The sequence below is a fragment of the Dipteris shenzhenensis genome, chromosome 29 (assembly GCF_047967505.1).
Source record: "Dipteris shenzhenensis isolate YYH24624 ecotype China chromosome 29, Dip_SZ_1.0, whole genome shotgun sequence".
NCBI classification, from domain to species: Eukaryota; Viridiplantae; Streptophyta; class Polypodiopsida; order Gleicheniales; family Dipteridaceae; genus Dipteris; species Dipteris shenzhenensis.
Window position 1 is genome coordinate 38,475,020 of NC_141624.1, and position 26,931 is coordinate 38,501,950.

Genomic DNA, 26,931 nt, shown 5'->3' on the forward strand with positions numbered 1-26,931 from the left:
TTTCTTAGCTCCCCCTTTGGTTCTATCAATCATCTGGTCCTGGAATCCTCACAAGTCGTTAAGGCACGCTAAGAGGAGATGATGTAACCATTGAGGAGGTGAGATGATATCCTACATGAAGCCATAAGTGTGTGCGCCATGGAAGTCAAGTCGCTTATAGCCCAAGGGAAAGGATGAAGTGAGGCAAGTACACAATCGTTGGATTTCAGCACACGAATTCAGCTCCAACATCCCTGTCATCTATATTCCAAGTTTATTCAATTCAATCAATAAATGAATGCAACTAGGGTTGATCATGCACTACTAGTTTTCATCCTGTCAAGCGCCTTGGTCAATGGAAGAGAGATCTCCACTTTCTTTTTTTTTCCAAGAAGATCTCCACTTTTTGATCAATAACCCTTCCAAATCAAACAAATGGTAATCAAAAAAGTTAAAACCCCCTATAAAACGTGACAGGTCCGCACTCTACCAAATGGACCATAGCCCATGACGCAATTTCTAATTGACCCATGGAAAACTGAGGCTAGCGCACCGCATCACCATGCCACATCATCCGATCGCGTTGCTGGTCTCCCAATCATCTTGTAGTTGTGCAAACCCACGCAGTTGGCCCTACGCTCCTAGTCACGTAGTCTAGAGCAGACCAAAACATTGTGTTGTCCAGTGAGCACAATAGTGCCAATTGCACAAGCCAGTGGCGTCATGCCATGTCATGCGAGCAATCCGCAATCCAGACTAGTGCCAATCACACAGTTGCCTAGAACAATGGCAACGCGTCACATCACGCCTTACCTTTGACCAAACATCACAGTAACAGCATGTTTGGCAACGCCACATTGACTCACACTGTGACCAAGCCCACGCCTCCTAATCTGACCACAGAGCGGTACACCTAATGCGAAGCACGTGGCAGACACATGTACAACAGTCAGGTGCAACTTGGCATATGGCGGCGCAATAAACGTCGAATTTACATGAGTCGCACTTTTCCGATCGGGAAGGTGCCGGGAAATGCCGTCGTTGGGTCCTGGGGTTCCATGTGCTCGGAAAAAGCTTTCATAGGAGGGAAAAGGCAGGTCTACGAGGGCCCCAAATACAAATAAGGTGGAGCCTCATACACTTAGAGGTTCTTCGCGCCATTGCTAGTTTTTGCAGAGCAAGAAAGTCTTTTGTGAGCATCTCAGGATTCAGGGTTTATGGCCTCCGCTCGTGGTATCGTTGCTTTCACGCACAGAAACTCAGATGGCCTCCCTCCCCTCGACTCCGACGCAGGAGAAGCTCTCTGTTCGCTTCACACGAGCGTTGGTATCGCCCTCGGTGATTCACCTCTCCAGCAGCCCGGCTTGCTTTACATCACCACCAAGTATGGCTTCTTTTTTGCTCTACGAGCGTTGCTTTTCTTGTCTGACCTTGAGCACTTCCTTAACTAATTGGTTTCGTTCTAAAGTGCTCTGTGAGACGTTCGGAATTTGCCGTGCAGAATTAATTCGGGCAACTAAGATGAAAACGTTTGCAGTATGGGTTACATAGTCGTCGACACTTAGGCTTCAGGACTTACGTATTGATCCGATGCTATTGATATAAATTCATAGGCGCTCGAAATTTGTCTTAGCAAAGCTCACAAACGCGTCTGATCATTCGTGCTCACAGCCCCGACTTTCTACGCTCGTTCTCCTTCTCCATTTCCGTCCTACCCTAACCTTTCTTTGGCCCTGTAATCTCCTTCTAATTCTGCCAGGAGTGTGCGGCCTAGGTAATAGCTTGGTATCTGGTCTCACCGGCGTTTCCAGGCAGAGTTTTCAGCACAGTCTGCCAAAGTATAATTTTACATTCAAGTATTTTTAAACTAGATCCTGCTAAAGTAGTCTTTGCTCACACGTGGGTGCTAGAATTGGAGTACAGTAGAAACGATGGTTTGGAGGCTCGAATGCGAGTACAGTAGAAACGATAGTTTGGAGGATCTCTTCTGAAAGCAGTTCCTTTTCAACAGCGGCTTCTGGATCTCTTTATACTCCCAGTGCTGGTGAAAATGGCATTGTACTTCTAGAGCGTTGTAAGGCCTACCCAGGAAGGCAGGATTCTTCTTCACATTCTTCACCCGGGCCTGAGATGAGAAGATGCCTTAAAACCCTTGGTTCGATGACGAGTGTAGAGTTGAGAGCCCACCTCACACGGGAGCGAGCCTTAGTCATCTGAGGCACGACGGATCTTTTGACGATTGACACGCAGTAAGAGGCGAGCCTTCCTCACACATTGGATGGATGAGATAACAGATGAGTTTGAGGAGGAGGTCCAACCATTGGATGGGGGCTTCTATTGGAGGGGAAGCCACCTATTCCCATCACTGATTTGATGGTGTGGCACCATGCTCTTTGTATGATGTTCCGATGCTGGCACTATTGGACATGCCCTCTATGCCCAAGCCTACGACCTGTCACTTGTTCAATTCACAGAATGTACGGGCTGCTCTCCGTCTGCTACACAACCGGAAACATGATCATGAGGGCCTACTGACTTAGCATTTTGCACATGGATAGGAGCCCCGGTTCTAGCACAGATATTCAACCATGTTGTATGTCATGGCTTCTTACCTGCTTGGAGCACTACTACTATTGTACCGATACACAAAGTAGGAGATCCTATACCAAAGACTTTGATTTGGGGTGTGATGAGCCTATATGAGTCTGTTAGAGAGAGAGTCCGTACCCCATGAGGTTTATCGGATTGGGTCGAGAGCACGATAGGGGTGAAGTAGGGCTGACCCCTCTCATCGACTCTTTTGAGACTCTACACTGATGAGATCACATCCTTCATAGACTACCTAGGGGGGTGAGGGATCACTATTGGCTGACCCCTCTGATCGACTCTTTTCAGACTTTACATTGATGAGATCACATCGTGCATAGACCACCTAGGGGGGCAAGGGATCACTATTGGCTGACCTCATGATACAGATATGGTTGTACGCTGATGACATAGTCCTCCTATGATCTTCAGCGGAGGGGCTGCAAAGATATCTAGAGGCCCTAGAGGTGTTTTGCAGAGAGAGAGAGAGAGGCCTGACTGTCAACCTTGGGAAGACCGAGTTTATGATCTTCAACACCTCACGCGTAGTGCTTCACTGAGATAGCTTCACTTACTGAGGTGAGCCAGTGGAGATAGTATAGTCCCACACATATTTGGGAGTAGTCTTCAGAGAACCCGTCTTCATGATGACTCAGGTAGTTGGCACAAGACACACACGGGGGCAGAGTGCTTTGGCCCAACTAGAGAGAGTTCTTTCAGGCACATTTTTCAAGATTCGTCGACGAAGTACTGGCTCACCGACACTTTAATGCACCCGACTCAGCACCCTTCTGGAGGAGTAATCTCCTGATGACAGAGTGGAGGAGGTTTGAGCGGCTATAGATGACTATTGGGTCTAGTATGATTTGAGGAAGCCCTTGGTCCCACATGAGATAGTACAGGTAGAGTTCACTACGACACCTCTCTAGGTTGATGTCGTCTTTCAGGTAGTGACATTCATTCACATAGTTTGGAACTTACCTCATTGGAGACTACCGAGCCTGGTCCTAGAGTCACTAGGAGAAAGAAAGAAAGAAAGTTTATTAAAGTGTTCGGAAGACCGATGGGGGTCTATGAGACTGATAGAAAACTAATACAACAAGCAGAAAGGGTGGAGCTACTAAACGAGCATCATCACCATGCTGAGTGCCAAGTGTTAAGTAGTACATAGTCATATCATCAGTAATGGCATCATCGTCATCATCGTCGTCATCATCATCATCATCATCATCGTCATCATTATCATTGAATCAATCACCATCAAGAGTGGAGCAGACACATGGTATGCACGTGTATGAAGCTAGAGGAGATTTAACCATATGATACAGTTGATCTCATCTCATGGGATCGACTCAAATGGTGCTTCCATGCTGCACTGAAAGGGGGGAAGTATGTCCATCTAAATACCGTGCCTGGTAAACCATGTGGATATACGTGCACCCCATGTGTTTGCTCCGCTCTCTGCTAGTCGTCTGGATGACTCTAGGGCCAACCTTGCTAGTCTTTAGTGAGGGAGGAACTCAGTCCATCTGAATATTATGCCTGGCAAACCATGTGGATATATCTCGGACTTGGGGAGCTTCTCACCTAGATTTAGTTCTATCATGACTACTTTCTGAGAGTATCGGAGGAGGGATTCATCATCAGATCCCAGTATCTCGAGGATAGAAGAGTCTCACATGCAGTGAGGATCGCCATTGGACAGATGTGGGTTTCGTCCCTTCAGCTGAGGATTGAGGCGGGGAGAGCTGTAGTTATATGCGAAGAGCAGTAGATTTGCATGTTATGCACATTGGGGGTGGTTGAGAGAGAGGAGCATTTTCTTTTTGCCTGCTCAACCTATTATGAGATTTGGGGACGCTACCATTGTCTCTACTTGGAGGGGATCGGCTTCTCACAGTTGATCCACTTCCATGACCAGTTTTGCATTGGGCTCTATCTGATGGAGATGTGCTGACGACTTGGGTCAGAAGAGAGAGTTGGCATGGTGCCGCAGAGAGAGGGACGCAGAGACCACACACGAGATGGAGAGCGACCAGAGCACAATCTATTGAGGTTCGGCCCATCACAACTTTCTTTAGGGAGACCGACAGAGACGAGGGGTTAGAGATTGAGGAGGCTGCGCCTCCTGCCACAACATGAGATAGATCGATAGATGCAGATCCGAGATATCTTCACAGCTCATCGGAGAGCCACCACGGTGCTGGGCTTCGGCTTTTGACTGTGAGCCATCCGCTTGCTTCAGTTCGTGTTTGATTTTGATTTTGCTTGAGCTCTTGAGCTCATTAGATCAGCATAGATTAGTACTGAGCAAGGGCTAAGTATGTCTTCCTTTTGTTGCTTTGCTTGCTAAGAATGTCTTCCTTTTGTTTTTTATAAAAGTTTTTGTTTACCTTTTTACCTTTTTTTTCTTCTCTTTCATTTTCTCTTTTATTTTTTGTGTAGATTTTTGGCCTTTAGACAACAAAAAATCTAAATTTGCATGATTGGACTTATTCTAGTCTTACAAAGGTATATAGATTAGTACTCAGCAAGGGCCCTAGTGCGCCCTTTGCATCAGCCCTCCGTGGCTTGTATGAGTTTTTTTCCATTTGCTGTACTTTGTCCCACAGGCCCGTGAGGCCTTCCGCGGACTTTAATACACTTTTCTTTCTTTTCTCTCTCTCTCTTGCATGTGTGCATGCATGTATGTGGACACACACACATACAAGTATGCATGCATGCACACACATGCACTCATGATATCTGGCTCCATGTAATGTGTTGACAAGGATCAATGCACAAGTATAGAACTGTCCCAGATGGAACCATGTGGACAGCCAAGGGGCTGACCACCTGATGCACCAAAATTGAGCACCCCTAGAGTTCTACTACTTGCTTTCCTTTCTTGTGAGAGGCATGAGGTGATGTGCTTCTCTCACTAGGACTTCTACTACCTGCTGTCCATGCTATCTATTGCTCATGTGTCTGCTGCTGTGACCGATGTGTCATGCTTCTTTTTTGTAAATCTAGATTCTAGAACTAGCCATCCCCCCTTAATTTGTTGCTTGTGCTATATTTATTGGTTGATGCTTCCCGTGACGCTTCGCAAACTTCATAGCCATCCCTAGCTCTGTCACCTTCTTCATAATTCCTCCCCCCTCCTCCCTTCCCTCATTGCTTCTTTATACATACCGGCAAGGGAAAAAGCATATGATTGTGAGTAACCGCAGTGCAACAGCCAACCAATCAAGCAGACTAAGCTAGAGCAGCAGCTTGTGACGAAGCTTAGAGCTCAAAGTGAGACGGAATAGAGATAGGCACTTTCTACAGGACAAATGTACGGTGAGGATGAATGCAGAGTGCGGTCCCGTCGAACTACAGAGTACACAACTTCAGCCTATCACAAGCTCAAGACTTGTGAATGCAGATGCTAGTAACCTGCTCTTGTGGACAATCAAGATCTAGGCTTTGGAAGAGGAAGGAGAGCACATCGATGGCAACCTATTGTGCAGCTAAGCCCATGAGAGGATGGCAGCCTAGTATGCAGCAAAAACCATGAGTGAGAGCGGGCTGGAGAAGAAGGAAGGAGGAACTTTGGAGCTGCAAAGGGAGGGAGGGAAGAAGAAGAGGGATGAGGTGAAGAAAGAGACGATTGAGCTGGGGAAGAGAAGCTGAGCTAGGGCTAGAGGTGCAATGGAAGAGGTGATTAGCACTTCTACATTGAATACCCTATCAAAAGGCCAATATCACTTTCATTTCACATTGGATGAAGACTGTAGAACATGGCGCGAGTTTATACAAATCTGTGGTGGAGGACCCAATGCAGCAGCGAGTCTCACAGCCTATGTGACCTCATGCAGTTAAGAAAAGTGTCAAAACTCCACTGGAGAGAAGGAAGGAAACAGAGGTATAGGTGGCTGCTGCCTGGTACCTTCAGCAAAGGAGAGAATGCTCTCCTCCTCATTCAGAAGATGGAACAATTGCATCTCCAAGGCGGTCTTTGGCTTCCAACTCGAACTCGAACTCCAACTTCAACCCCAGCTCCACCAGCCCGTCGTCCTTGAATATCTCGTTCTTATTGTGAGTGTGATATGCGTGGAAGCATGCAGCAAAGAGAGAGAGAGAGAGAGAGAGAGAGAGAGAGAGAGAGAGAGATGTATTAATGTCCGCTATAGGACAAAAGCAAAAAAGTAGACTTATACAAGCCTCAGTGGGCTAGAGCAAGGGCGCGCTAGGGCCCTTGCTGAGTACTAACCTATGCTAGCAAAATCATAACCATAACCAGCCAAGCACAAGCTGAAACAAGTCGATCTCGGAGCTGGAACTCAGAAACCGAAGCCCGGCACAGTGATGGCTCTCTGGTGAGCTGTGAAAATATCTCGTATCTACGTCTGGCGAGCCGCCTTGCGCTGCAGCGGGGGGGCGTGGTTTGTGACCCCTCATCTCTGGCTTTCCCTCCTGACGAAAGTTGTGATAGGTTGGACCTCAATAGAATGTGCTATGGGCACTCTTTGTCTCGCGCAAAGAGAGAGAGAGAGAGAGAGAGAGAGAGAGAGAGAGAGAGAGAGAGAGAGGGAATGTGAGGCAGTGGTCGACCCAAGGCCAGTCAGTCGACCCAAGCTAGGTTGGTTTCCCTGACTTAGGTTTAGCCTTGGGTTAGACCCCAAGCGTGGCTAGGGTAGCTGCCCTATAATATGGGCTGACGTGTGGGCCAATGTGCCTTACAAAACAGCCTATGAATAGGCACAAGCATACAGTGACACCTATGCTGAAAGGGGCGGGCACACCCACATAGAAGCCCTCACTCACTATGAGATGCCTAACTCTAACACCCTCTCTGTCGCTCATGGTGAGCACAATAATCCGAGGGAGCCGATCGATGAAGATGCCACCATGGACTCTTCAGTAGGAAATGTCTCGGAAGATAGCTCCACTGCGCCTAGATCCTCCAAGAATTGCCACCTCAAACAGCAAAGAAGTCGTATTCTTTTGTGATTTCCCAAGCTAGTCACAGTGAGTTCCCAATGGAGGAGGATGAATTGTGGCGCACACGACGTCCAGTATCCAAGCAGTGAACTCATCACATATAGGAACCCATGATATTGAACTCGAACTCCTTGGTCCATATTCACTGCAACACCAAGCAATGAACAATAAACACAGCCGGTCCATTACTATATAGTCACCTTGCTTGCTAGAATTTCAAGTGATTAGGGCCAGAAGCAGCCCTCTCTCTGGCCCACATGTACTCTCTGAAGACTAACTAACTAGCTAAGACCTGACACAGCAAGGCCCGAGAGACCATGTCATAAGCCGGAGGTAGCTTGATGAGAATAAGTGCCGCCAACTGGAGAAAGGTCAGTGCAGCTCCCATGAACAAAAGCTGGTCATGGATGACCTTAGCCTTCATCAGGAAGGGCTGCATAGTACTACTGCTGGAGAACTCAAGACTATAAAGCTGCCCCATCAGAGTAACAGCCCGCATTGCTATAGGAATTTATTAAAGTAGCCACCCTAGGATGTGGACTACATGATGTGGAGATGTGGATCAAGGATATCTAGAAGGAGAGATGTGGATCAGAGGACCCCACAAGTGTTGACTATTCCAAGGGCACTCTCTATATAAGAGGCCTATCATGTTTTGTTGAGAACACACACATTTGGGATAGATTGAGTATTGCCTACCATATGTCTCTCATGGAGTTTCTTCTATGGTTTATTCCCCCTTTATCTTTTGCTAAATCCACGTTGCACGATCCACACTTTCACATGGTATCAGAGCTTAGGTCTAGCTCTCCTTGATTAGTTGCATGTTTTCTCATGCTTTCTCGTGAGTGATATTCTTGAAATTTTTATCCACTCTTTCCCATTCACTTTCTCTTACGAGAGTAGAGACATTCTCGTTGTTATATACTTGTGTATGAGAGTTCTTATAAGGGAAAGAGGGAGATTTGAGTGACTTCTTCAAGAGAGAGGAGATGTGTTTGTAGATGAGAAGTAAGGAAAGATGAAGCTGAAGGTTTCAGCCACGACAACAACAGCCGCAATCAACTCAGCCACAAAGGGAAAGAAATTTCTGTCCACTATATCCAAGGCTCCACCCTGCTATATCCAAGGCGACCTTGCTGTATCCAAGTTGCCTCCATGCCTCTCCAGCCGGAGCAAGCTCAGGCCCAAAGCAAGGCCCAAAGCAAACGACTTGCGCTAGCTGCCATAAACGAGAACTCGACCTACAACGACTCCTTTTGCCTCCCGCGAAACGGTTGACACTCTGCATGTAACGTCGACCTGGTCAAACATTGTTCATGTGACCAGATGACAGCTCCAGTGCCTCTCCATCAACAACCTGGCAACCGGGCGACAACAATAAACCTTTGAAGCTACAAGGCCAACCTTTGAACCTTTGTAGCGCTCCAGCAGCCGCGCACGCTTAATTGAGCGGCTCCATTGACCTTATCGCTCAACGCGCCACCAACGACTCCATCTCCAAACGCCAAGTTCCATTGAAGACTCCTGTTGCACGAGCGATTAGACCATGCCTCCTTCTGCCTCACCTAGTGCGCAAACGAGTCTACAACAGCCTGAGCGACCTCTTGCTACATAGCTCAGACCAGCCCGACGGCCTTCACCCTCAGACAGCACCAAACGACGCCCTACGACTCTCAACCCAGCTTCATCGAACAAGCCTCCATTTGACGCCAGCCTATACTCTGACCTGCACCGGCTCAGAAAGCAAAGGCGACCCTCTCCAGTGAACGGTATATCTCCCACGGTCATCCAACTCTCCAGCCTCGACTTGCAACAACTCAGCACAACAACAATAGCAAGTGGCTTCTCCTCCACCTCGAGAGCGACTACATCAACTACAGCATAGCTTCACGAGCCATCGCATCGCTCCTTCAATCGATCTCCACCGGCCGCGACACCGTCCTCATTCTATTGTAGACGAGATCTCTGCTTAGAATTATCTCTTTCACAAAGTCTCCTAAGGTCTCCACAATTGACACATGGCAAGATCATAACTAACCATGGTTTAATCTTTAACTTGGTTGATCAAGTATGACTGGTTAAGTTAAACTCACCAGTCAAGCTGGGTTAGGTTCAATTGCATGCGTTAGCATGACCAAAGTTAAGTTTGTTTAACCTCGAGTTAACTACAATTGGTTAAGAGATTGCAATGTGGCATAGTGCCACCTAAGCACAATAGCCCTTGCTAAGCAGTGTATCTGCAGCATGTGAATGCCTCTTGTGCCACATCATCAATGGTTCCTTTTTGATCAAAAGCTTCGACAAGCCATAACTCTCAATTCAGAAAGAATTTTCATGTGCTCCAAAAGGGAAAAGTGATGGTCTTTTCGATCTCTACGCGCTTGTCAAATCAGAATCATTGTTAGCAATTAGACACTTCTAATATTGAAAGAAATCAATTGGTAAGACCTTTGCAACAAATGATAAATCAAAGCATGAATGCACATCTCGTTGTCATAAGCATGCCAAAAGCATAAGTGCATGAGATGACCATTGCACAGAACATGGCATCCACACATAAAGCATCAAGGCACATGGAAGAACAAAGCATCATGCATTAAGCTACATCAAGCAAAGAAGAGAACGCCATCAACATCAAGTATTGAGAAGCAAAACCTTGCCACCTTTAGCCCACACGTTTGTAAATCAAGCCTAACCACCTGAGAGTAGCTATGAAAGCACCCAGGGGAGGTATTGACATGTAAAAGCCACACTTGACCACCTTATGTAGCAATTTATGCACTAAGGGGAGGTGATGGAATCTAAACTCACATCTAACCACCTTGCAGTAGCCAATGGATCATGGCACCAAGGGGAGGTGTTGAGATATGGTGCCATGTGCAGATGAATTAGAGGCAAAGGTATGTGATAAGGAATGTATTAAAGTAACCACCCTAGGATGTGGACTACATGATGTGGAGATGTGGATCAAGGATATCCAGAAGGAGAGATGTGGATTTGAGGATCCCACAAGTGTTGACTATTCCAAGGGTACTCTCTATATAAGAGACATGATACACACAAATTTGGAATAGATTGAGTATTGCCTACCGTATGTCTCTCATGGAGTTTCTTCTATGTTTGATCCCCCTTGATCTTTTGCTAAATCCATGTTGCACTAGGAGAGCACGATCCACACTTTCATATTCATTTATTTGCTCCCTTGTTCTTGAGCATCTTTTTTTTCACTCTTATCTTGTTGTCAAGTTGATTCATCTTCTCTTTGCACTTTAAATAAGTCAAATGAAGACGGTTGTATAAATCTATGGTCAGGAGTGTGGGCTGAGGGATGAGGGAAAGCATTCTTTGATTTAGTTTCATTAGTCGTTAGGTGTTGGTGTAGTTGGTGGAAGCTAGTCCGTGCTATGCATGCTGGAGTTGATGGTTTCTAATTGTATGTATGAATGTTGCAACTCTTATAAATTGCATTTTGTTTCTGATTCAACTAGATGTATATAGATTGATTCTCATAATTGTGTTTTTTAATGTTGCTGCAGGAGGTTGATCTGGATGAGTGATGTAGACATTAAAGGCTATGCGGTGGACTTTCTTTCACTTTCAATGCATGCTATTTCAAGGGATCCAGAGGCTTATCCAACCCCTTGTATCTATACTCAGGTCTTTTTATTTCAAGTATCTTGCTCATAGCTCTCAATTTGGAGACTTGTATGTGATGGTCTCGTCAAGTATAGTTTCTGCAGCTGAGGGATTCCTTGAATATAAAAATTATGCTCTTGACAATATATGTGTCACCTAGGACCTTTGTTTTAAACCAGCTGTGATTGAGCGCAGTTCTGGATAGATTAGTGCAGAGTTGCTCATAGGGTGACCCTTTGTGTATTGTTTGACTACGGATTTGTTGATATCAGAATTTTCTAGCAGTGAAGGCCGATAAAGAGATTGCAGAGTGTGACCGTTTAGGTCCTTGTTCAATCCATGGATCTGATTACTGCAGTTAAACATCAATAGTGGCTATGAAGCAGCAAGGAGAGCACAGGGGGTGCAAGCACAACCCTTTGTGGGCAATAGCAGGTGCTTGCAAGGGCAAAGGGTTAAGAAATTTGTATGCATGGAATCAAGAAATATGTGGCATGAATGGACAACCAAACCGATATACAAAGTAGTGAGCGAAGTGGGAAAGGCCAAATTTGTTGTCAATTATAATATTGAGACCTTAGGTACGGAACAAGGTGTTGGAATTAGATTGGTCACCCCCCCATCTGTGAGTCCACAAATGAGGAGTGCATTGGGGGGGTGAACCATAGGGCAAAACATGCAAGGATGGAGCTGCCACATGGGCAGCAAACAGGCTGCCATGTAGGCAGCACAAGGGAGCAAGTACCTGGCAGATGGAAGCCACCATGGAGTACAGCAAAGGCATGGCACTGCCAGTGACTGTCTGCGGATGGAGGGGGCAGAACTTCCCAGCAGAAAAGGCAGCGATGACATCAGTGCTGATGTCAGCACCTGTATGGCTGTCCACATTAGTATGCATGGAATGTTTGGAGCAGATCCACAGGCTTGTAGAGGTCAGGCAGCAGACTGACTCAGCAGGGATGATAGACGCTGTGTTTTGGGCAGTTTTGGAGGGCTAGATGACCTGTTCCAGTTGTGGCCAGGCTGGGCCAGCCAGCCCTCAATTTGTGTGCCCCCACCAGGGGCTGTTTTACAGACCACCTGGGTCAGCTGTTTAGCCCCTACCAGGTCGGCTAGGTTGGGGGGCTTGGAGCCCTATATAGCTAAGCCCTTGGCTTGTATTTATAAGTTTCTATGCCCCGTATCTGGAATGACTATCTTGAGTTAGAATGCTACATAGCCTGACCACACCTTGTCAATGCCTGAATAGGAGAAGAAAGCTCAAAATAGAAATCAAACAATGGAGATTTCATCACAGAGAATATGCTTTATTGGAACAAACCATAAGAAGGAGAGCTAGTGGCTCAATACCCAGCCATGGGTGCCAGATACACGAACCACCCCCGATCTAGAGGTCGAGACCGTGAGGAAGCTAGTCCAACTAAGAGTAAGATCATGTGTCCCATACTACCTCCTAAGCCAAATCGTCATACGGTCCAAGCTCCCACTATCTTTGGCATCACGCTCTTCAATAAGGGTCCACATGCGAAACATCAAAATGGCATGCCCCAACTATATATAAGAGAGTTGCTTACAATAGTTCATTCCTTAAGAATATGGTAACATCATCTACTTCGAGTTGATTGTCTTGCTCAAACTAATGATCAAAGTATAATCTAGCTAATGATTAGGTATGAAATGGGCAAATTTCCTTTCGTGACTCTCGTGAGATTGAAACTGCACTATGTTGTGTTTTTAGAGGATGAGTTTGGGAATGTTCTTGGATTCATCTAGGTATACAAATTTCCTTTTTGCCTTGCATTTTCAAGTTTAGTGCAGGTCATCATTAAGCAGAGGAAGTGTTGAAAGATGCTTGTAAGGTTGTTTCACACTCCTTTAAAATTTGGACTGACCTAAAAGAAGGTGGCGAATATAAAGACTATTACGATATAGGATGGCTATTTGTGGAGATAAAACAAAAACGTCACTAGAAAGATGCAAGTGTAGTTATAGATGGGCTATATTGTTATTTCTACATTGAGGAGTACTGTCCAACCTGAGCCTGCTGACTACGACGAATCACTCCACTCCTTTGCTAGCCCTGAGCAGCCTGCTCTTACTACAAGAAGTGGTCTCTGTTCTAGCACCCAATCACCTCCCCTGCTGCTATATTTGCACCTTTGCTATCCCCATATGCACTTGTTTCAAGCAAGTACGTTTGGAGCTGTGGAGGGCACCCTACAGAGCTGTTAGAAACTCACTGTGCCCACCTATGAGCCCCCGATGTGAGGGGACAAGGGGCAGTGAGAGGTAGGAGGGCTGGGAAAGAGAGAGACTCAGGCTGGCATCATAGGCAACCAGCACATGGGCTGGTTGCTGCCTGCAACAGCAGAGAAATAGGGGGCCTTGGGCCTCCTTTGGAGGCGCCTGCAGCTGCATAGACTGGCTGCACAGGGCACCCTTACAAAGGAGGCGCCTGCAGCTGCATAGACTGGCTGCACAGGGCACCCTTAAATAGGGGCCTGTGGCAGGCCAAGTCGGCCCAAGCAGGGCCACCGACCAGGGCCAACCCTGGTCTGATTTCCAGGGCCATTTGGTTGGCCACCAGACAGGGTAACGACCCTGCTGGTCAGTCAACCCAAAGGGCCTGGGCAGTGCCTATAAAAGGTTCAGTTTGTGAGAGAGAGTTCCATCAGTTTTCTCCAGCACTTCGCTGAGTTTTGTATTGCTCCCTTGGAGCCAGTTTCTGCCCACCTTCCGGTGGATGAATATACTCTTTCTCTCTCTCCGTTTAAGCTATCTCTGAGTGAGTGTTTATTGCATCTGTGATCATCTCTCTGAGTTGAGTGTGAGGAAGAGTTGGAGAGATCTTGGGTGGAGGTTTGAGTGATTCATTCCCTCCTATTCTCTAACATGGTATTAGAGCCATAGGCTCTCAACTTTTCTTCATCAAAGCACTCTCTGAAGGAAGGAGTCCCTTGGCGGAAAGGCGATTTTGTTTTCAGCTCAGGCTAGCACGGGAGGTCAGTACATCCTTTTTTGCTTCAGTTTTTCAGTTTACTATTCACCGAGATGGATCAGCGTTCAGAAGCCTATACATCCATTGCTCGTCCTTCCTCCTTCTCCAGTCATCTTCCTTCTTCATTTATTCCCAATTTTGGTGAAGCTGGAAAGCTCGATGGGACGAACTATCCAATCTTGAAAGTCAAGATCCGAAGCCATCTGTTGGCACGGAAGCTGTGGAAGATTGTGATTGGGACCGAGGAGAAGCCGGAGGACATTGTGGACAAAAGAGGTGAAGTTTTAGTTGAAGCAGATGCGGATGAACTCAATGCATGGGAGGAGAGGGATGCTCAAGCCTTAGCAATGCTTATTGGCACGACATCAGATGCTGTGATTCCTCATATCCAGTTGGCAGAGATGTCTTCAGAGGCGTGGGCCATACTGAAGGAGCTGTATGAAACCGATAATACAGCCCGTATCATTACTCTTCAGCATCAGCTTTATAATCTTGATATGAATGAGGGTGATATTGTGCATGATCATCTGACAAAGGTGAAAGTCGTGCGGGACCAGCTCACAGCGGTTGGTCAGAAGGTGGACTCGAGTCAATTGGCGTTACTCACACTCCACAAGTTGCCACGGAGTTTCAAAAGTTTTGTGACTACGGTCACTGCGGGTCAACGGACTAAGCCAATCACCTTTGAAGAGCTTGGCCCACTCCTGCTTTAGGAGGAGGCTCGAGAGAAACTCTTTATGCAAACCGACGAGAAGGCATTAGTGGCCAAAGACAAGCCTGGAAAAGGCAAGCCAAAGGAGTCCAAGAAGTCAGAGGACGCTGACCGCAAGAGGAAAATGAAGTGCTATTACTGTGAAAAGCTTGGCCACTCCGCTAAAGAATGCCGAAAGAAGGCGGCGGATCAGAAGCGGAAGAGAGAAGCCAGGAACAAAGAAGAACCTAAGAATGATTCTGCCAATGTGACGACTGGACAGTTGTTTTTAATCAGTGAACATTGTTCAGCATATGCAATCAGTGAAGGTAAAGAGGGTTGGTATGTTGACAGCGGTGCTTCCAAGCACATGTCCACAGAAGGACTTGGTTCAAAATCATGAAAAGTACACACCCGGATTCCAAAGTTTCTGTCGAGGATAGCCGGACGTGTCCTGTGAAGGGCATCGGTAGCATTCCTTTCATTACAACCGCAGGCGAGGAGAAGGATATCTCTGGAGTACTTTATGTACCCAACCTTTGCAAGAATTTACTGTCTGTAAGTCAGATGGACAAAAACAACATAGCAGTTCTCTTTCAAGATGACAAGGTCACTGTGACATCCAAAGCAAATGGACAGATGGTGGCTCAAGGAGTTGAATAAAACGGACTGTACCGTCTCAGTGCAATGTTGGTTCATGAAGACAATAGAAATCCAAACTTTGGCATGAGCGCTTCGGTCATGTCAGCTATGGAATCTTGGCTGAAATGTCAAAGTCGAAGATGGTGGATGGACTTCCACCAATTACAGGCAAGGATGATGTCTGTAGGGCTTGTCTAGAAGGCAAGCAGCATAGGGATAAGTTCCCACAAGAGGCCTCGTTTCGGGCCAGCAAACCACTTGAGTTGGTGCACGCCGACATTTGTGGTCCAATGTCTACAGCATCATGGGCAGGATCCAGGTACGCACTTCTCTTTGTGGATGATTTTAGTAGAATGACCTGGGTATATTGTTTGGCTAAAAAGTCTCAGGCTTTTGAGAAGTTCAAGGACTGGAAGGCTAGAGTTGAAAAGGAGACAGGGAGGATGTCAAGACATTCCGCATAGACAGGGGGGGAGAATTCACCTCAAATGAGTTCAACACATTTTGTCGCAAGTATGGGATCAAGTGACAACTCACCACAGCACATACTTCTCAGCAAAACGGGATAGCCGAGAGGAAGCATAGAACCACCATAGAGACATGGCTTGCTATGCTCCGAGGGAGGAACCTTTCTAAAGCCTATTGGAGTGAAGCTATTAATATAGCCGTACACATTCTCAACAGGACCAAGACGAAGATCGTCGAGGACAAGACTCCATATGAGGCATTTTATGGTAAGAAGCCCTCTATCACTCATCTTCGCATGTTTGGTTCTAATGCATGGGTGCATGTGCACAAGGAAGACAGGACCAAGCTTGATTCCCGGAGCAGAAAATGTATCTTTGTTGGGTATAGCGAAGAATCCAAGGCCTATCGACTCTTCGACCCAGTAAAGAAGCAAATCCTTATCAGTCGGGATGTTGTCTTCGAGGAAAAGGAACCTGAACCCGAGGAGGAGCCTCAGATTGAGGAGGAGGAGATTGTTCAACCCCCGAACCCACCCCGTCCCAGGTTGACCATCCAAGAGGTGGCAAAATCAGAAGCTGATGTTTCACACGATACTCAGGAAGAGCAGGATGTTCCAGAAGCAGTTCTAGTACCTCCTCCCACAGAGAAGCAGAAAAGGTTGCCCCAATGGTACCTACGGACATTGGAAGAGTCTCGGGTCACCGAATTACCTAAGAGTAGCAGTTTCGGACTGCGTCGGTCCCAACGTCTTCAAAAGACCCCATCCATGAATTTTGCATTGGTGGCTCAGCTTGACGAGCCAAGGACCTTCGAGGAGGCGAAGGACAATCCAGAATGGCACGCTGCCATGCAGGCAAAGATGGATGCTATCCTGAAGAACAATACTTGGGACTTAGTGGCGAGGCTCCCGCGACGGAAAGTCATCGGCACAAGTGGGCATACAAACTTAAATACAAATTAGATGGCAGCTTGGATAAGTATAAAGGAAGGTTAGTGGTCAAAGGTTTTGCTCGAACTGAAGGCATGGATTTTGATGAAACATTTGCTCCCATAGCCCGCATGGTTACTATCCGGGCAGTGATCGCCCTTGCTGCCCAATTCCAGTGGCCTATTTTTCAAATGGACGTGAAGTCTGCATTCCTTAATGGAACCCTGGAAGAGGAGGTATACGTGGAGCAGCCACCGGGCTTTCAAGATCCAGGGTCCCCATTAAAGGTCTGCAGGTTGAATAAGGCGTTATACGGGCTGAAACAGGCCCCTAGAGCTTGGTACCAAAGGATTGATGTATTCCTTCAGAAGATAGGGCTAAGTTGGAGTCCTTCTGAGGCAAACCTTTACTTGTTCATTGAGAAGGGATTGCGACTGGTACTCATCCTCTATGTTGATGATCTTATCTTGACGGGTGATCATGTCAAGAAGATTTCACAGGTCAAGGAGCTACTCATGTCTGAGTTTGAGATGACTGACCTTAGGTTATTACATTACTTTCTTGGGATTGAAGTAAAGCAGGCCAAAGACATGATGTTCATTTCACAGGAGAAATATCGGAGAGAACTTCTGAAGAGATTTTAGATGGAGGATTGTAGGACAGCAGTAACTCCCATGGAGGTCGGGCTCAAGCTAAGTGTTCACGACACATCTCAGCCGGTCGATACTCCCTTGTACCGACGATTGGTAGGAAGTTTGCTTTACCTTACCCATACTCGACCTGATATTTGTTATGCAGTTGGGCTATTATGCTAGTTCTCTGCTTCTCCCAGGAAGAGTCATTGGGATGCAGGTTTATGGGTGCTGAGGTATCTAAAGGGTACTTGCACCTATGGGATCACCTACACCAAAGGTATCGAACTAGGCGGGTTTTGTGACAGTGATTGGGCGGGTGATGCTGACACCAGAAGATCGACAACAGGGTATTGTTTCTTACTTGCATTTGGTGCCATCTCTTGGCTGAGTAAGAAGCAACCCACAATGGCCCTTTCATCTACAGAGGCAGAGTACAGAGCCGCGTGTACAGCAGCTTGTGAGACACTGTGGTTGAGGTGGATTCTGGAGGACATGGACGTGTGTCAGGAGGACGCAACAGTGCTGATGTGCGACAATCATAGTTGCATAGCCATTGCCAAGAATTTAGTGTACCATGCGCGGACCAAGCACATCGAAGTTCATTACCACTTTGTTCGAGAGCTCATCATCGACGACGTGATCGAGCTTATCTACTGCCTGACCGTCGACAACTTGTCCGACCTCTTCATGAAGGCACTCCCTCGAGAACAGATGGAGCACCTCATCAAACACGTGGGGATTGGCCCACAGTTGTGACATTGAGGGGGGGTGTTAGAAACTCACTGTGCCCACCTGTGAGCCCCCGATTTGAGGGGACAAGGGGCAGCGAGAGGTAGGAGGGCTGGGAAAGAGAGAGACTCAGGCTGGCATCATAGGCAACCTGCACATGGGCTGGTTGCTGCCTGCAACAGCAGAGAAATAGGGGGCCTTGGGCCTCCTTTGGAGGCGCCTGCAGCTGCATAGACTGGCTGCACAAGGCACCCTTAAATAGGGGCCTGTGGCAGGCCAAGTCGGCCCAACCAGGGCCACCGACCAGGGCCAACCCTGGTCTGATTTCCAGGGCCATCTGGTTGGCCACCAGACAGGGTACCGACCCTACTGGTCGGTCAACCCAAAGGGCCTGGGCAGTGCCTATAAAAGGCCCACTCCTTCAGTCATTCCAGCATCCAGTGCAAGACTGAAAGCCTCCTTCCAAGGCTGTGCTGTGCACTAGAGCTGGTTCAGTTTGTGAGAGAGAGTTCCATCAGTTTTCTCCAGCACTTTGCTGAGTTTTCGCCACAGTCTAAGTAAAAGAGAGATAATTCCCAGGGCAATCCCAACAGGAAGAAGGGAGTCATGGTGCCGGAGAACAGCCGCGGCAACTCCGAGGAGAAGAGGTAGACCCGGTGGTTCGCTAACCGAAGAGGCGCTTCCTCCTCCTGTTCCCCCCCCAGCTGGGGCTTCCTCTGCATCCACGGCCTGCTCTGTATGCGGGGCTTGTATTGCTCCCTTGGAGCCAGTTTCTGCTCACCTTCCGGTGGATGAATATACTGTTTCTCTCTCTCCGTTTAAGTTATCTCTGAGTGAATGTTTATTGCATCTGTAATCATCTATCTGAGTTGAGTGTGAGGAAGAGTTGGAGAGATCTTGGGTGGAGGTTTGAGTGATTCATTCCCTCCTATTCTTTAACAAGAGCATCCTCCCTTGTGCAGGTTGGGCCGCAGACTGATACACAGCCCCTTCAACAGGCTAAAAGCCTCACGAGTCACTGAAGGGACGGGGGCTAGAGGGTACACCACCAGCATGGTGATTCGTGATGTCCTCAACAGCCTGCTGCCAACTGCCCCTGGAGCTTTTTGACAGGCTTTGGAGCCCTCTCCCTCCCTGTGGGTCTTCCGTCGTTTCTTCTCTTCCTTTTAGCTCGCCTTTCCTTTCCCTCAGCATCCACCAGTGCAGCACTTCAGGGAGGAGAAAGGAGCAGCAGAGCAGCCTTCCTTGGGCCTATATCTAGGAAGTGGAGTGACTAAGAATCTGCAGACTCAGCTTAGGAAGGAGCTGACCCTAGGCTGTCTTCCAGGGCAGCAAGGTACGGGGATCACGGAGGAAGAGTCTACAGAAGGTCAGAGAGGATCACGCGGGCTCAAGGATCTAGGAGTGCCAAGGAGATAATAGAAGAGCTTTTGGTTAGAGGACCACGGTTTTTGGATCTCTCTTTTGTATTGTGTCCGGTTTTGGATAGAGATATACCTTTTGTGGATTCTATATCTTTCGTGGAGCATTGTCTATTTACTGCCTTGCACACACACACATGGTTGTGAAGTACACATAAGGAAAGAAGTTTGGGATTCTTCAGTTAAATACTTCCGCGTGCAATTCGTGGGACACTCTAAGTCTTCTGCTGCTGGATACCCTCCGTATAGGTTCATTCCTAAAACAAGGAGGGAGACCATGAGAGGTAGCATCTAAGCTGTGGACGGTTAAGGATGAGACCATTAGATTATGGTCTTCGTCAAATGAAAAGGGCTAGGGCTTAGGGTCATGTCTAGGTCTAGGGATTAATGAAGGGATGCAATGGTTGAGGTCCAAGCGAGGAAGGCTCTCATATGTTGATGTGTTGCATCAATGTCACAAGAAACGTTTCTAGAAACGCGTTTCGAGAAACGTTTCGAGATTTTGACAGATGTTTCGTCTAGAAACGTGTAAAATTAATGTATTTTATATAAATAATAAAAATAGTCTATCTTTTATTTAAAAAATTCAAAAAAACTTTCACATTTCGCACGTTTCTTAGAAACGTTTCTTCACGTTTCTACTGCCCGAAACACGTTTTCAGGTTACACTGTGCTGCATCCATTTGAGGTTCCACAAGTTAGTTGCAGGTTACTGGAAGTGGAACATGGTGCGTCTGGTGAAGCCTTTATGGTGGAAACGGGGACATTTACAGGTCTAAAGAGGATCACAGCTGGAGCTTATGGTCCAAGATATTTGGAAAGAAACTTGGACTTGAGATTTATGTGGATCAGCCACAAAAATCTGCATAGCGCAGTCCGTGGGCCTTTGCATCCATTACGAACTCTCTTTTTTGCACTAGCTTGTGTCACCAAGCCCTTTGCAAAGCTTTAGAAGCTGAGGCGCTACCTACTGAGCTTTCCCACAAAGCTGTTGTGCTGTACTTTCTCTTACTAAGATCGCTGGCAGCTACACAACAAAACCATAATCGAAGTTTTTATAAGTCCTACTGGGGCAAAGAAATTCTAAATGTGAAACAGTGAGCTCTATATTTCTGCAACCCAACACAACACTCCAGTTTTATATGAGGGCTTCCCTGCTAAAACCACCCTGCCATAGGACTCTTGAACCCCATCCTCGTCTCTGGTCTCACCTCAAAACCTTTTTGTCCTTCAGGTTCTCCTTGGGAATCCTCCCCCATGCCCAGTGTCATCCCTGTGACTCTGATCCTAGAGGTCTCCTTAACGACAGCTCCCTTATGTATGAGATATCAGCTTTATGCTCAGAGCAACCTAATTTAACTCAAGTCATTCGAGCTTATTTTACTTGCCATGTCATCAAAGAATATTCCTTGGAATATCTTAATCCTAAGTCTGTACATGCACCGAATTAATTCAATAATTGATCAACATTGAGACGGTCATTATCTTTTACTCGTGTTTAAACGAAACAAAACTTATATCATTGCAATCAGCACAACATGAACTATGTAGTCAAAGTATTAAACTATAGTCTTGATAGCTTCATTAATGAATCAAACATTCAAAGGGGAAACTTAAATGAGCAAGTACTTATACTTTATCATTTTTTAGAGAAAAGAGCTTTCTATTAATGCTTGACAAACCAACTACACAAATTAGCAATCCGTGTGGCACTGATCATGGGAAAGAAAAGAAAACACAAACTGATTGTCAGGAAAAACCAGCTTGTTCCAGAGAATCGAGTGCCTACCTAGGGAATCTTTGGAAGAGGGGCTAACTGTTAGAAAAGTCATCGCCCCACCTGTGAGTCCCTGTTTTGAGGGGACAATTCAGTGTACAATCCTTGTTCATATTACTTATTGCCGTAACTTTGTGAATGACCAAATTATCAAAGAGTTTCATTTCTAAATTTTTGATGATAAAACACACGGCACTCCTTTTGTATAGCATTGCCTTTTGCTTCATTGCAAGTGGCTTGAAGAACAAGGGGTAGAATTCAAAAGTCACTAGGTGTGGTCCAATGGAGAGGCATCTCAGTTTAAGGCAACAAGACCAATTTACCTTGTTGCCAGATTCTTTACACTAACCAATGTTGAGATGACTTGGAACTTCTTTGGATTAGGACATGGCAAAGGAGAGCACAATGGTGCAGGTGCTATGATTAAAAGGGCCCTTGCACAAGAGCAGCTCAAGAGTGATGGTGTGGTCTTGAAGCAGGCAGTTGATGTAGTGCAATTTTTAACAAATTCATTGAGTACTACTGCATCTACTGGTTCCAAGTATAAGGAAGGACCATCCAAAAGAGTGTTTTGGGAGATCAAGTTGGGTGAAGTGGATATAACCAAGACATGGGGTTGTGCAAGGGCAGAGGGGTCTCGAGGATTGCATAGCATTCGAGGATTTTGCAAGAATTATATGCAACACAATTCAAGAAAAGGAAATTGTTTTGCTATTGCCATGCATGCATGCACAAAAGGTGGAGATCATGTGAGAATGCTACCTAGCTGCATGGAGGACTGCCCCAGCATGGTATGGAGGCACCTGGAGCAGTACCAGGACCAGCCAGCAGCAACAAAAGGCCACCAGAGAGGGCCTACTTATAGGCCAGACCAGCCAGGTTTGGTTGGCCCACATTCAGCCCCAAAAAGGGCCCTGACCAGGTCGGTCCAGTCGGCTGCAGCAGACTGGCCTGGTTGGGCAGCAGACTGGCCTGGTCGGTCAACTTTCAGGGCTCCATGCCCTCCTATAAAAGGGGCTCCATTTCTCCACTATTCTTCATCACCTGCATAGGTAGCCTCAAGCGCATAGAGGGAGAGGAATAGGCTCAGCAGTTGACAGCATCACGGAACTGTTTGTACACGCTCATCCTTTGAGCTTTTGTCTGCTCACGATTGTGGAAGAATATACTCTCTTTCTCCGTCTCTCTGAGTGTTGTATGAGTTAGATCGGAAGTGAGGTGTGAGTGATTCTATCCTCTATTTCCAACATGGTATCAGAGCTAGGTTCACAGCTCTAGATCAGAGTACCTCAGCAAGTAGGCGACTCCAATCAACACTCAGGTTTGCTGCGTGGTCAAGTTCTCCGCTGTAAATTTAGTTTACTGTTCTTTATTACAGCAAGGATGGAGGACAAAGATTCTATTGTTGCCTCTTCAGCCCCTTCTCTTCCTTCCTCCTACTCGAGATTCCTCTCATTCACCATCCCAAACTTCGGAGAGTCAGGGAAGCGAACTACCCGATCTGGAAGATGAAATTCCGGAGCCATCTAGTGGACCGGAAGTTGTGGAAGCTAACAACGGGGGTGGAGGCAAAACCGGAAGACTTGCTGGACAGCAAGGGGAAGATTGTGATCCCAGTGGATGGTGGAGAGCTTGAGAATTGGGAAGAGAAAGATGCCCACTCCCTAGCATTAATCGTTGGGACCACGGCGGACTCTGTTCTTCCGCACATCCAGATAGTTGAGACGTCTGTAGAGGCATGGGCTATCCTGAAGGATTTGTATGAAATTGACAATACATCTCAAATTATGATGCTCCAACACCAACTGTACAATCTGGACATGAGTGAGGCAGCCAATGTTCATGACCATCTGACAAAAGTCAAGGTGGTAAGGGACCAGCTCGCGGCAGTTGGTCAGAAGGTAGATTCAAGCTCGAAGTTTTAAGAGTTTTGTGACTACTATCACTGCAGAACAGAGGACCAAGCCTCTCACCTTTGGGGAGCTTGTGTAGCATGCAACGGTTATTTGATCGTGTAATTCACAGCAAGACCTTCTTTAAACCTTTAGCGAGGAATGAGCGTTATTTACCATAGAGAGAGAAAGGAGATGAGGGTAGAGAGAGAGTAGAGTCGACAGCCGATTGGGTCCCTGTACCCACTGGGGGCCCCTTCCCCCAATTAGGGGAGAATTTGCTTTATACTTGGAGAGCTGAGAAATACAAAGAACACTCTTCAAGAGAGCATGGAACACGCTTATGAAGAGCTCACTGTGCACACGTATAGCAGACCCAAAGACCTGAGAGGCAACGCCGACCAATACCGAGACCTTGATGCTGTCCACACTGATGATGTAGGACGCTTCTGCAAGGCAAGGAAGAGGCTTGTGCTGTCTATCGGAATGTAGGGTTATTGCATGAGTGAGAGAGTGAAAATTAGAAGTGATGGATCCTATGAGAGAACTGAGAGATGATTGAAATATAGAGCTGAGAGTGAGCTGTGTAAACTGTAAAAGAGAGCTGAGAAAGCTGAGGAAACAGTGTCCAAACCTCTCTCTGTTTGCTGGTCCAAACCTCCGACTGTTGTGCTGCGTGGTCACCTTCAGATCAGGCTGAACTGATGGCCAAGGGACTGAGGCTAGAGCTGCGCCAGATCTGAGGATCTCAAGGGCTGCACAGGAGGCTGAAGTGGAGCTGTAGGAGAACTGAAGGCAGGAGTAAACTGAATGAGAAAACAGGGCAGCCAAGGGGTCCTTTTATAGGGCTGGACTGAGCCAACCCAGTCTGTAAACAGACCGACTCAGTCCGTTTTACAGACTGGGTGGCCTACAACCAGCCTATAAAAAGCCCTCCCTGGCTCATTTGCCAGGGGAGTTTTTGGGCATCGAGTCAGTCTGTTTTACAGACTGGCTGGCCTACAACCAGCCTATAAAAAGCCCTCAAGAATCTGTGTGATCAGATGACTGCGATTGGCATCACCATCACCAGCGAGAATCTAGCATGAAGGTGCATACAGATTCTCCCACCAAAGTACGACGGTCTTATTATGGCGCTGAATATGCAGAACAGAAATCCACCCCTCAACTTTGAGGATTTCAGTACGATGCTTCTGGAGGAGGACATGCATCAAAAGACATGGACTGGAGAAGATTCAGCTTTCTGGACTGGATCAAAGAAAGGTAAGGGTAAGGACTCTGGTAACTCATCTTATTCTGATGATAAAAAGAGAAAGAAGAAGATCAAGTGCTTTTATTGCAACAAGGCAGGGCACAAGTAGAATGAGTGCCGAAAGAACCTGGCTCATTTGCCAGGGGAGTTTTTGGGCATCCTTTGCAGGGTGCCTTCCTTGCTTACCTGTCCAGCCTTTGGGGACCCTAAACGGATTCCTAACCTAGGCTAAGACCTAAACTATAAGATGGAAACATTTAACCTACTGTTCTCCAGTGGGTACTAGTGAACAAGAATTGACTACTGACTTGACCTAAGGCTGAGAGACTGACCTACGTAGCTTGTTCCTGACTGTCCTTGGACAAGGGCTCACAAAGGGGTCACATCATACGACAGAATCTCCTATTTGGGAACTATAATGCACTTGCCGATATAGCCAGTGTGTCACCTTGCCCCAAGTGCAGGGGTGCATGTGACATTCCCTTTTTCTTAACTTGGCGGTAGGTTCATTGCTTCCAAGTAGTCCGCCAGTATCTGGGGGGACTCTTGGAAAAATCTTCGTCCAACCACACTGCTTCATGGGTACCTCGATCACTGAACTTGGTGTAAAACTCCCGGATCTTGCGTCCTGACCCATGCTTGTATTTATGAAGGATTTGTTCTGGCTGCAAAACTTCAGCTTCATCAAGAACTTCAGGTTGTTGCTCGTTGGAAATCTTTGAAAGAGGAGGTCCAAAATATGGCTTCAACCAAGCTACATGGAACACATTGTGCATAGTCCAACTGTCTGGTAGGCGTAACTTCATTGAGACATTGTTGATCTTTTGAATAATAGGGAATGGTGCTCCTGAAGGACAGCTTAGGGCATCGCTTGCCCACTTGCTTCAATCGTTGCTTGATAATGTGTAAATATACCCATTGACCCTCTTTATACTGGACATCTCGTCTGGATTTATTAGCTTGGCGTGTATATGATGCTTGAGCTTTGGCGATGCGGCTTTTCACGGACTCCGTAATCTCTGCCATGGATTCGGTGGTTTTGTTGGCTTAAAGAGATGGAGACACCATCCAGGTGAGGAGTGAGGTAAATCGTCATCCAAATGCCGCTTCATAAGGTGTGCGACCAATACTCGAAAGAATAGGTATCGTTTAGAATGGCTTGCACAAGTGGAAGAAACTGCTCCCACTTTTCGTGAGCATCATGACAATATGATTTCAAAATATCAAATGCCGTATCATTATACTTTTTCGTCTCGCCGTCGATTGCGGATGCAAAGCGCTGGACATCTGCAGCTTAGTACCAAAATTATCAAATAAGGCTCGCCAAAAGTTAGACGTAAACTTGGAGTTCCTGTCGAATGCTATGGTCTTTGGAAACCCTCCGATGGGATACCAATACTTGGTCCAGAATTCCTTGGAGTCACAGCTGAAAAGCAAGCTTCTCAGCTCCTCCTCATTCCGGGCTAGAAATTGGCGTTTCTTGCGCCTAACCAACCACTTGTAGTCTCTCTTGGTTTCGGCAAGGAGGGGAGACTTCTCCTTGGTCTCAAGATGAAGTTTCCTGCGGAGTTCCTTACACTCCTCGTCATACCAACCGTTGCAAGGAACAAGACCAACCGGTGGGGGACTAGACGAATGACATGTGGCAAGGAACGACATGTGAGCGGCAGAAACGAGTGAAGTATGTACAAGTTCCGACCGGTCCTGCGTGGATGGTAGAGCATCTAATAGATGAGGACGAAGTAGGCGGCTGAGGTTCTAGCTATATACATCATCGAACTGGTGGTCGAAATGAACCTCGTAATAGGGTTAGCGGTCATGATAACGAGGGGGGGTGGGTCATGGAAGACATTAGTCAAAGTAAAGTGGATGAGTGCATGGTCGGTAGAGGGCATGAAGGGGCTAACAGTAAGGCTATGGATGGAAGGGACTAGAGTCGGGGGACCTATGATGTAGTCGATCACGCTAGTACCACGCCCAGAAGCAGAAGAGAATGTAGGCATGGAAGATTGTGGCCACCTGGACAAGCCGTTATAAATGACCATACTGTGCGAGGTGAGGAGCTCCAGTAACTGATGTCCCTGATCTGTGGGCTGTACTGTGCAGTGTCTGATGAAGTCCGACAGAGGCTATCATCGTGAAATGCTGGGAGTATGACCGGATCCTCCCTGAAGTCATAAGTGAGGGCCTGTCTGTCTGAGGTCCTCGCGTTGAAGTCTCCTAAAAGGATGACTTCTCCGCGATGTGAAAAATCTGCAATGTCCGCTGAGAGATCCTCAAATATGGACTGGCCTGGTCCAGTGGAAGAATAGATCGACTGCGCCGG

At 46.9% G+C, this 26,931-nt stretch overlaps 1 protein-coding gene across 1 annotated transcript in view; it reads left to right on the plus strand.

Moving 5' to 3' along the window:
* Window positions 1–1,077: 1,077 nt before the first annotated feature.
* Window positions 1,078–26,931, plus strand: part of LOC147882800 (nucleotide-sensitive chloride conductance regulator (ICln) family protein) — a 49,592-nt gene continuing 23,738 nt past the window's right edge. Inside the window, exons 1-2 of the mRNA XM_087400898.1 lie at window positions 1,078–1,363; window positions 11,073–11,193. Coding sequence (XP_087257024.1) covers window positions 1,197–1,363; window positions 11,073–11,193 — 288 coding nt within the window. The 5' untranslated portion in view covers window positions 1,078–1,196. The remainder of the gene's footprint in view (window positions 1,364–11,072; window positions 11,194–26,931) is intronic.